The 13,789-nt window shown below is 35.3% G+C and overlaps 1 protein-coding gene across 1 annotated transcript in view; it reads right to left on the bottom strand.

The window, feature by feature from the left end:
• The window catches only part of LOC147069708 (uncharacterized), a 31,440-nt gene extending 18,065 nt beyond the window's left edge, over window positions 1-13,375 (bottom strand). Inside the window, exons 1-7 of the mRNA XM_085950728.1 lie at window positions 13,106-13,375; window positions 9,275-9,421; window positions 7,088-7,999; window positions 5,818-6,029; window positions 4,692-4,805; window positions 3,946-4,152; window positions 2,772-2,988 (exon numbers count right to left, since the gene is read on the bottom strand). Of these exons, the coding sequence (XP_085806854.1) occupies window positions 2,772-2,988; window positions 3,946-4,152; window positions 4,692-4,805; window positions 5,818-6,029; window positions 7,088-7,999; window positions 9,275-9,421; window positions 13,106-13,246 (1,950 nt within the window). The 5' untranslated portion in view covers window positions 13,247-13,375. The remainder of the gene's footprint in view (window positions 1-2,771; window positions 2,989-3,945; window positions 4,153-4,691; window positions 4,806-5,817; window positions 6,030-7,087; window positions 8,000-9,274; window positions 9,422-13,105) is intronic.
• Between the last annotated feature and the right edge of the window lie 414 nt (window positions 13,376-13,789).

Below are 13,789 nucleotides of genomic sequence, written 5' to 3'. Positions count from 1 at the left end.
AAAATAATATGGTGCCTGGCTACAGGACTCAAACCTGCATCCATCGGATTCCGGGCAATGTTTTAGGAATTTAGCCACCTGCACCCTATCTATCAGCATGGCCCCTACATCCAAAAGCGGGCCCACCGGCCAGGATCTTTGGCGGGCCCCCCTACTTATCGCTTTATTTGATGGCATGTGTGACGCACAACAGAAGCATTTTAAAAATTGTGTTAGAGGTAGAAGTAAGGGCCTTCAGTTTATTTTTAGTGATTTTTTGTAGTTTTAATACATCTACTAATTGAATTATAGAATTGTCGAGTGTCAACGTAAAACAATCAAAAATTGCTTCTTACAATGTCATATTTTTAATGTTAATTTCATATTTTTAATGTTAAGTTAATTTAATGTTAGTTAATTTAATGCTACTGACCTCCTAGTGAGCTTTGATGTAGAATCACTATTCACAAATTTCCCCCTAGATCAGGGGTCGGCAAACAACGGCTCGCGAGCCGCATGCGGCTCTTTGGGTATTGGCGTGCGGCTCTTTGCCAAATTCCCAATTTTTACAAAAACTTATGCAAAATTCACAATTTTTATTTTTTGTAATTGATTTCTACACTTATTATACCTACCTACTATATAATGACATTATTGCGATCCTAATTTTTATTTTGATGGTTAATGCAAAAAGGTATGATTGTTGTTGTTTTAAATCCGCCCATTGTAAAAGTCGACAAATTAAATTTGTCTCCATTCGATATTGACACAAGCACTTTTGAAATAAAATTTTATTGGTGGATTTAACAAGCAAAGAGCTCCAAATTTGTAGGTGTTGCCACCAAAATTGAGGATTTGGAGAGAGAAAAATTCAATTTAATTTTACAACACAGGTAGAGCACTTTAAAAGATCTATATAAGGTAGATACTACGATTTTTAATACATGGAATAGCTTTCCGAACTCATATGCGAGTCTACATAATATGTATGTGAACAATGAACAATATAAATAGCATTTACAGAAGCCAAATGACCGATGAGAATTTTGAGTCGTGCCTGAAATTAAAAACTACAAGTTACATACCAAACATACAGAAACTCTCCAAAGAAATGCAAGGAAGGTCATTCATTGTTCACATTAGTTTTAAGGAATGCATGAAATTTCTTTTATTTTGTTAAAATATATTTATAATTTCAATAATAAAAACAAATATTTACGTTAGTTGTATTTGGAAAATCTTCTTTACTTCATAAATAATTAATTATTATAAAATGTTATTATAAATCATATTTATAAAATTATAGGTACGTATGGCTCTAGAAATTTTTTAACCGTTGTGCCACTCATATTTGTCTCCTTTGGTCCAAGAGTTTACCGACCCCTGCCCTAGATGATACCCTGAAATTAATAGGTGAAATTTTCTCCGCAGAGATGACTGGACTTTTCAAGCACTGTCTGACGCCAAACTACTATAGCTTTCAGGGTAAAGTGTTTGAACAAACCGAAGGTGTCGCTATGAGGTCCTCTTTATCTCCCGTGGTTGCGAATTTTATCATGAAAGATTTTGAACAGACAGCTCTTGACACGTGTAGGTTAAAACCTTCGTGCTGGTTACGGTATGTCGATGATACCTTCTTAATATAGCCTCACGGTATAGAAGCTCTAAATAAGTTTTCCGCCCATTTAAACAATCTACATTCAATGATTAAATTCACAATGGAGATTGAACAAAATGGAGCTCTAGCATTTCTTGACGTGGAAGTTATTATAAAATTGGATGGTTCTTTAGGACACAGCGTCTACCGAAAACCAACACATACCAATCGTTACTTACATGCATTATCTCACCATCACCCTGCTCAAAAATTGGGTTTGATTTCGACATTGATGACAAGAGCTCGGCGAATCTGCGAATCATCGTATTTAAAATCCGAGATATCTCAAGTATCAAAGGCACTTCAAGCAAACAGATATTCTAACAAGATTATCCAAAAAGCCACCAAAAGAAAAATCAACCATAACCCAATTAGTCAGGAGGAAGAGATAGAGTTCAGAGGCAGGGCCTATCTGCCTTCATTAAAAACACGACTGATACCATTTTCAGGATACTTCGAAAACACGATTGAAACAATATTCTCAACATCGACAAAAGTCCGCAATACCAGTAAAGGACTCGCAGCCTTTGGACTCGGCAGGTGTGTACCGTACGCGGATGTCCGAAAAAATATATAGGCCAAACTTCTAGAAAAGTAAATAAAGCGTATGAGTGAACACGGGAGGGCATACCGACCTAAACACTACACAATGTCAGCAATTGCCGAGCACTCAATGGATACAGGACACAAATTTGACTTTGAAACCAAGATATTGGGTCGGAATAAAGGATATTTCGCACGATTGGTAAAGTAAGCCATCGAAATTCATAGAAACCATGAAAATATTAATAGGGATGATGGGTTACGGTTAAAAACGTCATGGCTTCCGGCACTATCAACAAAATCCAATATTCGAGCCGGTATCTCTGGTTGTAACGATTGACTCTTAGCTAATCGGATTCCTTTCGACATTCTCAGACCAACGTTTACATTCATATACCTACACTACATTTCATCATAAAACATTTTATCTCTTGATAATGGCCTCTGCAATGAGCCCGAAACATCGAGGAAAGAAGGAAGAAGTGCACACGGTGGAAACCCAAAAATCTATTACGATAAAAAACAACCGTGGACGCCTCAAACATTATATAAATGCAAAAAAAGAAATGCTATATAATATACGTATACGTACAGCCAAAACTTTTCCGCAGACTTTGCAGGGATGGGATTTGCGCTTCTCTTTGGCGACCCCGTGCACCGTCATATGGGAACGGAGTAATCCTTGCGAGGTGAACTTGCTCGGGCACTGCCGGCACGCCCACTTCATCAAACCCAGGTGGACGGATTCTACATGCTCCTGCAACGTCTTCGCCATGTTGTATTGTTTCGGGCAATCACTACACTTGAATCTACAAACATACAAAATCAATTTAAACTCTAAGTATATTTAGTAACATAATGCAAACATGACATACTATTTATAAGTTTAAAAAAATAATAATACACACACACCCAATTCTTTTTCGATAATAGTGATAGTATATTAGTGGCGAAGGGTGGAGGTAGGCTGTTAAGATTCAATGTAAATAGTGCACGATAAATTTTGTCAGTCATACATATTTTTTTTTATTGAACTAAGACTACAAATTGCAGATAGTGTTGGTCAGTTTTTAAAATTCAACTAAGCCCTGCGTAATCCCACCATAATCGATAATAGTCAATAAAATATTTGCCTATCTATCTAAAAAAGCATCTAAAATTACGCCATTAAATCATACATTGGATTTAAAAAAACTAACCATCACCATTTGTAATATTATGTACCTATGCTTAATGCAACGAAAATAAATGTATGAAAAATTGTGCACTATTTCCGTCGGATCGCCCATAGCATACCGAAACTATTTTTTCTTTGGTATAGAAGGAATTATTATAAAATTTTTGGTGCAAAAAACCTGTCTTGTGAAAATGATTTTGAAGGTGCAACGACGTTATATATAATGGTGATAATTAACTATATTCTGTTATCATATAAGTTGTGCATTTGTCTTTGGTGAGTGTGTATATTGCCTGAAGATGCCAAAGGGCGAAACCCGGATCACTAAAAATGATTAAAATGGAAAAGTACAAAACTTAGATCAATTAAAATTGAATTTCAAATTCCATCAAGTATCCTATCCTCAGTCGATAGAATATTTTTTAAGTAAATTAGGTGCTGGCTTCCTGAATTATTTCGAGGGCTTAAGTAATCTTAACAAATGAAACTGTGACAGTACCCAAGCTCATTATACATCAACCGGATTCACTCTACCGACAAAATTAGTGTAGCGCACGTAAAAAAAGTGACATGTCAGTGATTAATTTACGTGGGACTGTCCGGATCGATGTGTTTGGATGAATTGTTAAGGTGAATTCTCAGCGATGCCTTTGACTTGAAGGCCTGGTCGCACTCCACGCAGTAGAAGTCTCTCCGATTCGAGTGCTTGACGGAGTGCATCCTCACCTCGTTGCGTGTCACAAACTTGTGGTGGCAGATCTCGCACTCAAAGTTCTTCACGCCTTCGTGGACGCGCCTGTGAAACAAACGCATAACGTCACGATCTCGATTCCTCTTTGAACGCTGTACAAAATACACTTAAACCATACTATACCTCCGCTCATAATATGACTTTTCATATAATGGCATTTTGGTTTAGAGCTCAATTACATTCGACTAAAATATTATGTCCATAAAAATATTAAATAATGTATCTTAGTCCATAAAAAAATGTGTATATATGTATTGAGATTGATGGAAATATTTGGACCAGTGGGTCTATTCTATGCTTATCGACTGCTAAAGTGATAAACAGTATCAAACTTAGTAAGAACTACTGTGTGAAATTCTGCGGTGCATTTGATTAGCTTTGAGGGGACACGACGAATCAACTCGTGTTTTCCTTCAACACCGCCCATGCAATATCACATTTCACATACAAAACCAACTGTCTGAATATAAAACAATAACGGGGGTAGTTGAATAAACAAAAACAACTACACCCCTTATACAGGTAACCAATAAAAAGCTCGCCATTTGTTGAAAATAATATAAAGGAGATATTATCATACTAACGTGATATGATCGTGCATTGTAGCAGCCTGCGTAAAGGTCTTCGGACACTGCGGGCATTTGGTCCGGTTGCCAGGATCATGACCTTTCAAATGGCGAGTGTGTTGGCGCCAATTTCTAAATTAATAAATTAAAAACAATCAAAATTAATAACTTTCACGAGGGTACACAAGTGAAACAATATAATATGCAAATTTTCGAGACACCTGTTTTCATAATAAACATAATATGAATAAAACAATATATTATGTATGATTCTTTCGAAAGATTGATATGTATTTGTTTATTTATCCAATTTTCAGAGGGTATTTTATAATGTATCGCAAACAAAATATCAAAAGCTTGTATTGATATATCGAAGAAATAAAAGCGGTAATCGCCTGGTTTGTTTATACTATATCGTAATAATATTTATCTATTACTCATAAAAAAAGGAATTGTGCAATCCTGCAATGTGCACCTGTCCTGATGCAGATTTCCCCGTGGTTGATGATGGACAAACTATTGAGTGTCGACAGCTTTAAATATCTCGGGGTGTACATCACAAAATAGAGCTTGCTTTCGGAACAGGAATGAGTGCAGCAACATTCAACTCGATGCGGAGTGTCTGGGACTCATGACTGTACTCGGTTAAAACCAAATACCGCCTATTCAACGCTTGCATTCTGACAGTGCTGCTTTATGGTACCGAGTCACGGCACCTTATGAAAGTTCTGAGCAACCGTATACTGAACATCGAGAACAGATATTTGCGGTGGAAACTGACTTTAGGAGTAATGACGAGATAAGAGATTAGGCCAAGCAACCTCTTATCACACTGAGAGTGAAGAGGCGACGTTGGGCCTGGCTCAGCCACATGTTGCGGATGCCTCAAGAAAATTTCAACGTGGCTTGCCTGTTCTTCAAGCCAACCAGATTCCGGCGTCCTGGAAGGCCGCTAAATAATATCCACAGTGTATATGGCGGAGCTACAGGATGCTGGCATGACCTGGGAAGATGCAGGAAGACTCACAAATGACAGGGATTCTTGGAGACACCGTGTGGTGTCTATATGCTCCCAACTAATGGGCAGACATGGTCGCAGAAGAAGAAGATTATACACAAAATAACATGGAGTTAAATATTTTACTTGGAAATCTTGCCGCAGGTTTCGCATACGAGCATGAGCTCCAACAAGCCGCCGTGCTTGGCGATGTGGTCTGCCATAGCCGGACGTCCAATGAACACCTTCCCGCACTGTTCGCACTCCAGCCGCCGTTCGTGTTTCACTGTGTGCAATCGGAGCGACTCAGCACTCTTGTAACGCTGCCCGCAGATCTGGCACTCGTGGTCTCCGGATAACTGTAAGTAAAAATAAGCGAACTGCAGTGAAAAGACTTCTTACCTTGAAAAATATCAGCCACGAAGACAATAGCAAACGACAATTTAACATTAAACATTGTAAACAGATATGTTTACTGGTACCTATAATAAAAATAGATATTTAATTATGAACAGTGGCATTTATCTAATTTCAATTGAATCATGATTATTACCGGTACAATTGATGAGATAAAAACGTATGCAACGATATCGTAAAAAAATATCTGCACTGTGAATCAGCGGCTCCCAAATGGAATGCCCTGCGATGAAGGAGGACATTATACACACGGCGGTACAATGCCCCTAGTTTGAATGACTCAAAGTAGAGTTGCGACTTGTAGATATCTTTGAGATTGTCGAGGAACTGAAGCGTGCTCTGGTATTCAGGAAGATGGAAGAGATCAGAGAGGGTCGATATAGTAGCGGGTTAAAGCCTCGGTAAAATTATTACAAAAAAAACGATAAAAAATGGGTAACAAACTGCATTATAGCCCATTTATATATGCATGGTTTCACTGCTGGTTGTACGTATTATCGCGACCATAACAAGAAAATGCATGTGTAAATACAAATTAATGTGCATGTTGCAAGACTATAATATTATGCACGTATAAAAAAATTTCAGCGGCTTCTGAATTTTCAAGCGATAGTTGCAACTTGCACGATATCTACGCATGCGCAGTAGAAATATAGTGGCGAACCTGACGGAAAAATACAAACTATACTGTGCAGAGCATTTTGACGTTAACCGATTTTCGCAAAATGTCCGAACCCGTCAATTGACAACGACGACAAACGCGTTCACTTATGCTTGAAAAATGAGATTAGAGACACAATCGGCACATTTGTTTGTTAACAGTTATTGTTGAAATAGTTTAATTACACGCTATTGTTGTCAGTACATCCATGCACGTATACAGGCGCTATTACTATAAGTTAATTTCGTCATAATTAGATAGGGTGAAGGTTTGAGTCTTAACCGGCATAATATTTTTTTGTAGATGTTTTTCTAATACGTAGAATTCTGAACTACTAACCTTAGTGTGACGAACCTGATGATTCTCCCAGTAGACTTTGAACATGTATCCTCGTGCGCACGACTCACACTTGAACGGCGAATCGATATACTCTTTAGACTTCCGAGCGTCTTCAATCTCTTTCATTTGCTCCTCGATAGTCAACGTCAAAATATTCACGTTGCCTTTTCCGAAAGCAACCACCGGCGTTCGTCTCATATCCTTGGCCACGTTATCCCCAGGTTTTTTTGATATCGCAACTGCAGTTTTCCGTTTTACCGGCCTTTTTAAAATGGCTTTTCTTTTAATAGGGCTCAGTTTAGAATTTTCCTCGCATGTTATAACAGAGCTTTTTTCGGATTTAACATCAACATTAAACTCATCGAAATTATTTAAACCTGTTTCTTTTACTGCTATACTATTATTCTCAATTTTGACTGCCATTTTGTCTTTCGTATTGAGCATTTTTCTACCTGTAGTATCAATTTCAAAATTTGAATCGACATCATTCGAGCATTCAAAATATTCAGCAAGCGGATCGAATTCTTTTTTAATCTGAATTTCGAAGCACTGATCAGGTTCGTCCTTCAATTTTGAAGCAGAACTATTCAACACGGATTCGATACAGATAAATCTATCTGAAACATCAGTGGACACTAATTCTTGATTCAAATCAAAAATTGAACATTCATAGCCGGTTTGAACAGTATAGAAGACGTTATTTTGTCTATGATCTGACTGAATCATCGATTGATCTGCCAAAGGATCACTACTTTCTACGCAGCTGTCTTCAATGCCATTGGTCAATACATTGAGTTTGTTTGGGCTAGATAATAAACTCTTACACTCGACAGTGACAGTCTTCGAAGACGACAGTGGATTACTGTCATAAAACAGTTTACTTCTCTCCACAAGTAAGTCATCCATACTAAACTGGAAAAAAAGTACAAAAATCTATGGAAAATTTGCGACAAAAACAACCTTCTTCTATAACCTAAATGTCAAGGTTTCCTCTTTATAGTGTTTGATGTAATGCAAAGGGTGGAAACGGCAGTCAGAAACATATAATATATGTTTAATATAGTAATATAATATATGTTATATTATAAAGAGCATGAGATTTGTTAGTAGACGTCTGCATCTAAGTTATAAAAGAAAACGTTTGTCACTAGTAAACGAGGTATCCGGATTCGAAAACCGGTGACGGTGAAGAAAAGACTCAATACCTGATATTTGTTTAATACCAATGATATACGAGGTCTTAGGAAGATAGCAGTAATTCCATATTGCGCTCTGTCTTCCATATTCATTGAACATTCCATACTTGACCTGTCATCATCCAAAACAAGTCAAAATACATACTGAACATCACTTTAGTATCAGAGTGAATGATTTCGTCAAAACTGAGAGCCAGCAAACTGGACTCTTGTAGACTTAGGGCCAGATGCTTAGTCGAACTTGATAGCCGCATAACATTACGCGGAAGAAATCGGCCATTTAGTGAGTCAATGTCAAAATTCAAATTCTATTTATCTTCCGTACAAATAAAATATTCCATATGCGGATACATACGGGTTACGCTTGACAATTTTGACAAAAATGGTACATACATTTAAAGTCTGACACTGATGTTAGGTTAATTTATCAATAAAAACTCTGCAACTGGCCCTTACAACAGCATAAAAATTTAAAGCATAGGTATCAGTGGCGAAGGGTGGAGGTAGGCTGTTAAGATCCAACATAAACAGTACACATTAAACTTTGTTAGTCATACATATTTGTTTTTATTGAACTAAGACTACAATTTACAAATGGTGTTGGGTAGTTTATTAAAAAATAATTAAGCCCCCTCCCTAAACCAAGCCATAATAGTTTTGCTATCTTTTGGGCGATACGACAAAATTGTGCAAACCTTTTCAATTATAATAGATATAAATATTATTATATCTATAAAATATCCGAAGTTATGTATGATTTAATTGCATAATTTTAGATATTTTATAGATAGACAAGTATTTTTTTACTATTATCTGTTAAGGCTTGGTTTCACAGGGATTTATTGAATTTTAAAAACTAACCAACACCGTCTGTAAATTGTAGTCTTATTTCAATGAAAACAAATACATACGACTGATAAAGTTTAGTGTGCACTATTTATGGCGGGTTCTAACAGCCTACCTCCACCCTTCGCCACTGCTAGGTACGTACCTCTCCATTGTTACTTAGACTGATGTTTAATAGATTATATAGTATTCTATTAGAGTATTGGCATTTTGTTTTAAACCTCGTAAAATGTTTTATACTTCGTAAACATGCCGGGCAGAGTCTGTCGGGCAATATACTTTCCTTGGATACCTGCAAAATAATGCATTGTATTATGATGAATAATATGTAAAATTTTAGGCATTCAAAAAACTTGAGGCCCTCGGTGAGAGAGTAGTGTTATCACAGAAACTTCATTCTAAGACATATTGCTTGTTGCTTTCACGGATAGTTGTGGCGGTCAACAATGCAAGCCTCATCAACAAATGCCAGTCAAACGTAATACATTTCCATATAAGGAGTGATGCAATGGGCATTACCTCATATGATGTCTTAAGCTTTGTCAGCTAACGTCAGCCAAACTGGAGATCAAAATCCAAACTAAAACCTAACACAACCTACTTATTTTTAGCTTACAGTAAGTTGTGTTAAATTTTGTTTGGTTTTTGGTCTCAAAACACCTCGATCACAAAAACGATATGGAGTACAGTACACTCTCAGTAATCCAACAACTACTATAATCCGCTGTTAGTTTTACTAGTTAAAAGCAAATAATCAAGCTATATAATTTGCCGGTATTCATATGTAAAATTCAGTAGTCCGCCGAGTGACTATATCAGCTTTCCGCCGTCGTATTTAACGTAGTTGAGGAATGGAACAACCTACCGGGATGAGCAATAATTTAATCGTGGAAAAAGCTGTGGCCCTCCATGATGAAATCTGGGAACCGGAAGACTTAGTTCCATTAGAAGAATTGATTCAGAGGGCGACTGAAAACTCAGAGCTAACGCAAAATGTTTTAGAAGAATAGATAGCAGAAAGTTCTGAGGAGTACGCGCATGCGCCACCTCCAACTGAAGACGAGCTCAGAAATATATCAAGAGGCTTGGATTCTAAGGATGATGACAATAATTGTCAACCGACTGTAGCTCATATAGTCAAATCAGAAGATGCACTAGCTGGGATTGACGTTACCATTAAATGGGCAGAGGAAAATAATGCAACCGTCAATACACTCATCATGTTACATAAATTACGAGATGACATGAGTGGTTCACAAGCATAGTCAACCAAGTCCATTCTGGTTATTTTTGAGTAAGCTAGGTTCAAACATAATATTTGAGTATTTTTTATTCTGTAATGGTATGATTTCCATAGTTCGGTGACAAAACAGAACATGACAAAACAGAACAGTGACAAAACAGAACAATTATAAATATAACTATGACCTTTCAGGAAAAATATAAATTTAATATTGAAATTGTCCTATCTCTATTATGTTGATAGATTTTTAATAGCAGAGATTTTCAATACGCCATAATAAATCAAATTATATACCTAATTTCTGCATTACTAATCGCTAGAAAGTCTCAAATAAACTTAACTCGGAATTGCCGGCAAGCTTAGGATGGGTTTGGGTCGAAATCCCGAAAAATAATTAAGAGAGATAAAAAAATGCTTATTTGTCTCCTAAAAAAAATTGCGCAATCGTAACACTTATCTTGAATTGCGCAAATTTTATAAAATGGATGATCTTTGTCTCTCCTGTAAAATTTGCGCAATTCAAACTAAGCGTTGCGATTGCGCAATTTTTTACAGGAGAGACGAAAAACCATTTTTTCGTGATTTTTAATTTCGTCCGGCACCCCGATTATTATTAGCTAGTGCTCATACAGGTCGCCTTGAAGTTATAAATAAAAAGTATGAGATACTTAGTAATCGAGTGGCAATAGTCGTACATGATTATCAAAATCAAACAGATAAATTGAGGTATTTACGCCAAATGGCCAACATGCAGTAATTACATTATACAATTTTATATACTCTATATATAAAAAAATGCATTATTTTCAAAATATCGGTATTGTAAAAAAAAATGAAATTATATATTATACCTTGATGATTTCACATAAAAATTGTTTTTTTTTTAATATTAAATATTTATATATAAGTATATGTATTTCGTTTAAAATTTAATCAATAAATAGATTCCACAAAAAATAATGTTTCATTTTTCCCTTGGCTGTTCTGTTTTGTCCAGTCACCGATTTCCATTACATAATAACTCAAATGTACTCAAAATAACACTTTAGAATTGTAATCATACCAGCGATGCCAACCGTACTATAATTATAGTACAATAATATAATTTTAATTCCGCGAAAAATGTAAAATACTATAATTTTACACCAAATATACCAAAATAGTATAATTTTAAAGGATTCAAGACGAAAAATGTTCCTGTACTATATATTTTTCGGAAATACTATAATTTTTATGCCTTTGTCCTATAATCAGCATAGAAAAAGATGGCAACACTGAATCATACCCTTACAGAATTAGAAATACTCAAATATTTTGTTTGAACCTGGCTTAATCAAAAAAAAACCAGAATGGACTTGGTTCACTATGCTTGTAAACCACTCACATAATCTTCCAACAATATTCAGGAAAACCATTGCCGACTTAAGTAGAATTATTAGAATAATAATCTATATATAGATATAGGTCCTACCTTTTCCGCCCCTCCCGTTGTTGTCTATGGATGACCTGTCATTGTTCTATAGAGTGCTCATACTGACGTGTCTGTCGTGTTCACACAGGGAATGGTTTGATTTGAATAGATGAGTTACATGATAAATAATACTCTAGCATTAACACACCTTCTACAAATGCATGCTACATATTTCTTGGAAATCGATATTACCACCGGTTTTTGTGTGAAGGACTAGTCTGACTTTGACAGCTAATGTATATTATTTATTAATAACACTGATAGTTAATATATTTGATTTGAGATTTTTTTATAATTCAATTTGAAACGAGAAAGGGCGAATCAATATGTCAAGCAATCTGGGATCTAATTTTTACAGCTGAAAAGTGGACCACTCGTTGCTTGTGCAAAAAGCTATGCTCAGGCTTTATTAATCTAAAGATGGCGGTGGGAAAACACAAACAACACTGTACAAGTGGTTGTGTTAAATGATTTAATGTTTAATATGTAGGTACTTGTGTAGTTAATAAACTTAGTTTATATTTAATATGTATAATTTAATACATCAGTACTTGATTTAGATCATAAATAAAACCGTAAGTTGCTAGTAAGTATAAAGTTCTCAATAAAAACCATGGTAAATGTGCCGCAGAGGTGGACATGATATTTTACAACTTTCTTTTTAGACCAAACCAAACCTAACCTAACCTAACCTAACCTAATCTAACCTACCCCAACCTAATAAATATTACCTCATATAAGTTATCTTTGTTTGTGATAATGGTGTATCAAAATGTATAAAAATTTCAAATTTTCAATTAACGATTATTGGATCGAAAAGCCGATGCGCCGACAGAAAAAGGTATTTATTATAATTGTCTATATGGAATAAACTGTTTTCGTAAAAAAAAATTATAAAAGCTCGTGTCCACCTCTGCGGCAAAATTACCAAAACCATTTTTAATTTTTACAATATCTTGTATGAATGCACTATTATCCACCGTTTTCACTAATTGGACTTTTAATTTATTAATTAATTGGGTTTTTTGGGTGGCGGATTACTGAGAGAGTACTGTACTATAAAATGAACGATATATTTACATAGGTATGTGATTCTACCATATTTTAGACTGAATAATAATTATTGACTATCACAATATGAGTAGTTACCTCATAATATTTCATTTTTTTAAGCACCTAAAAATCCAATCATATCTTGCTCCAAATCTATAATTTAATTAACTATTCCATACGTAACATTGGATTTATTTAGAAATACGTACGTGTATATTAGAAAATTCTGTAAAAGAATTCAAAACTATTTCATCGGTAGGTGGTATTACATCTGACGAAGTCATCAAACACCCTCTGCAAATGTTGTGTTTATAATATTCAAACATTGACGATTGTTGACAATTTTCCATTTTCTTGTTAAAATAATAGCCTTGCAGTATGGTAATATACAATTATTTTGAATCTTTCACAGTTTAAACGTCGAAAATCAGACCGTTTGACATATTTTGACAGTAGAGAATTTTTGACAGTTATGTTGTACCATAAACTATAATATATTATGATAAAAAAATTATCTGCGATTAAACACAATCATAATAATTTTGTATCAAATCATTTTTTTTTAAATTGTGCAAAGTTTATTAATTTATGATTATCGTATATAAATATAATTTTAATAATTTCACGGTGGATTGTAACTACATGGTGTGAAAAATTATTTGTTTTTTTAGTGTGGTTTTTGTCTATGACAAACCTCAAATGTCAAATTTTCTTTATTTACTAATATTTTCAAACTCGTAAAGTAGTACCTACCTATGAGAGAAAAAGTCACTTCCACCGGCTATATTTTTTTCCCAGTTCGATCGTAAGAAGATCATATAGGCCAGGGACGCAGTGACGTCCCGTGGGGGTAGGCTGATTGAGCGTCGCTTGGGGGCGGCAGTTCCACGAAG

This window comes from Rhyacophila brunnea, unplaced genomic scaffold (assembly GCF_057557595.1).
Source record: "Rhyacophila brunnea isolate RB1 unplaced genomic scaffold, BYU_Rbru_1.0 scaffold_23, whole genome shotgun sequence".
In the NCBI taxonomy this organism is placed as follows: Eukaryota; Metazoa; Arthropoda; class Insecta; order Trichoptera; family Rhyacophilidae; genus Rhyacophila; species Rhyacophila brunnea.
This window is presented reverse-complemented; position numbering and strand designations above follow the sequence as displayed.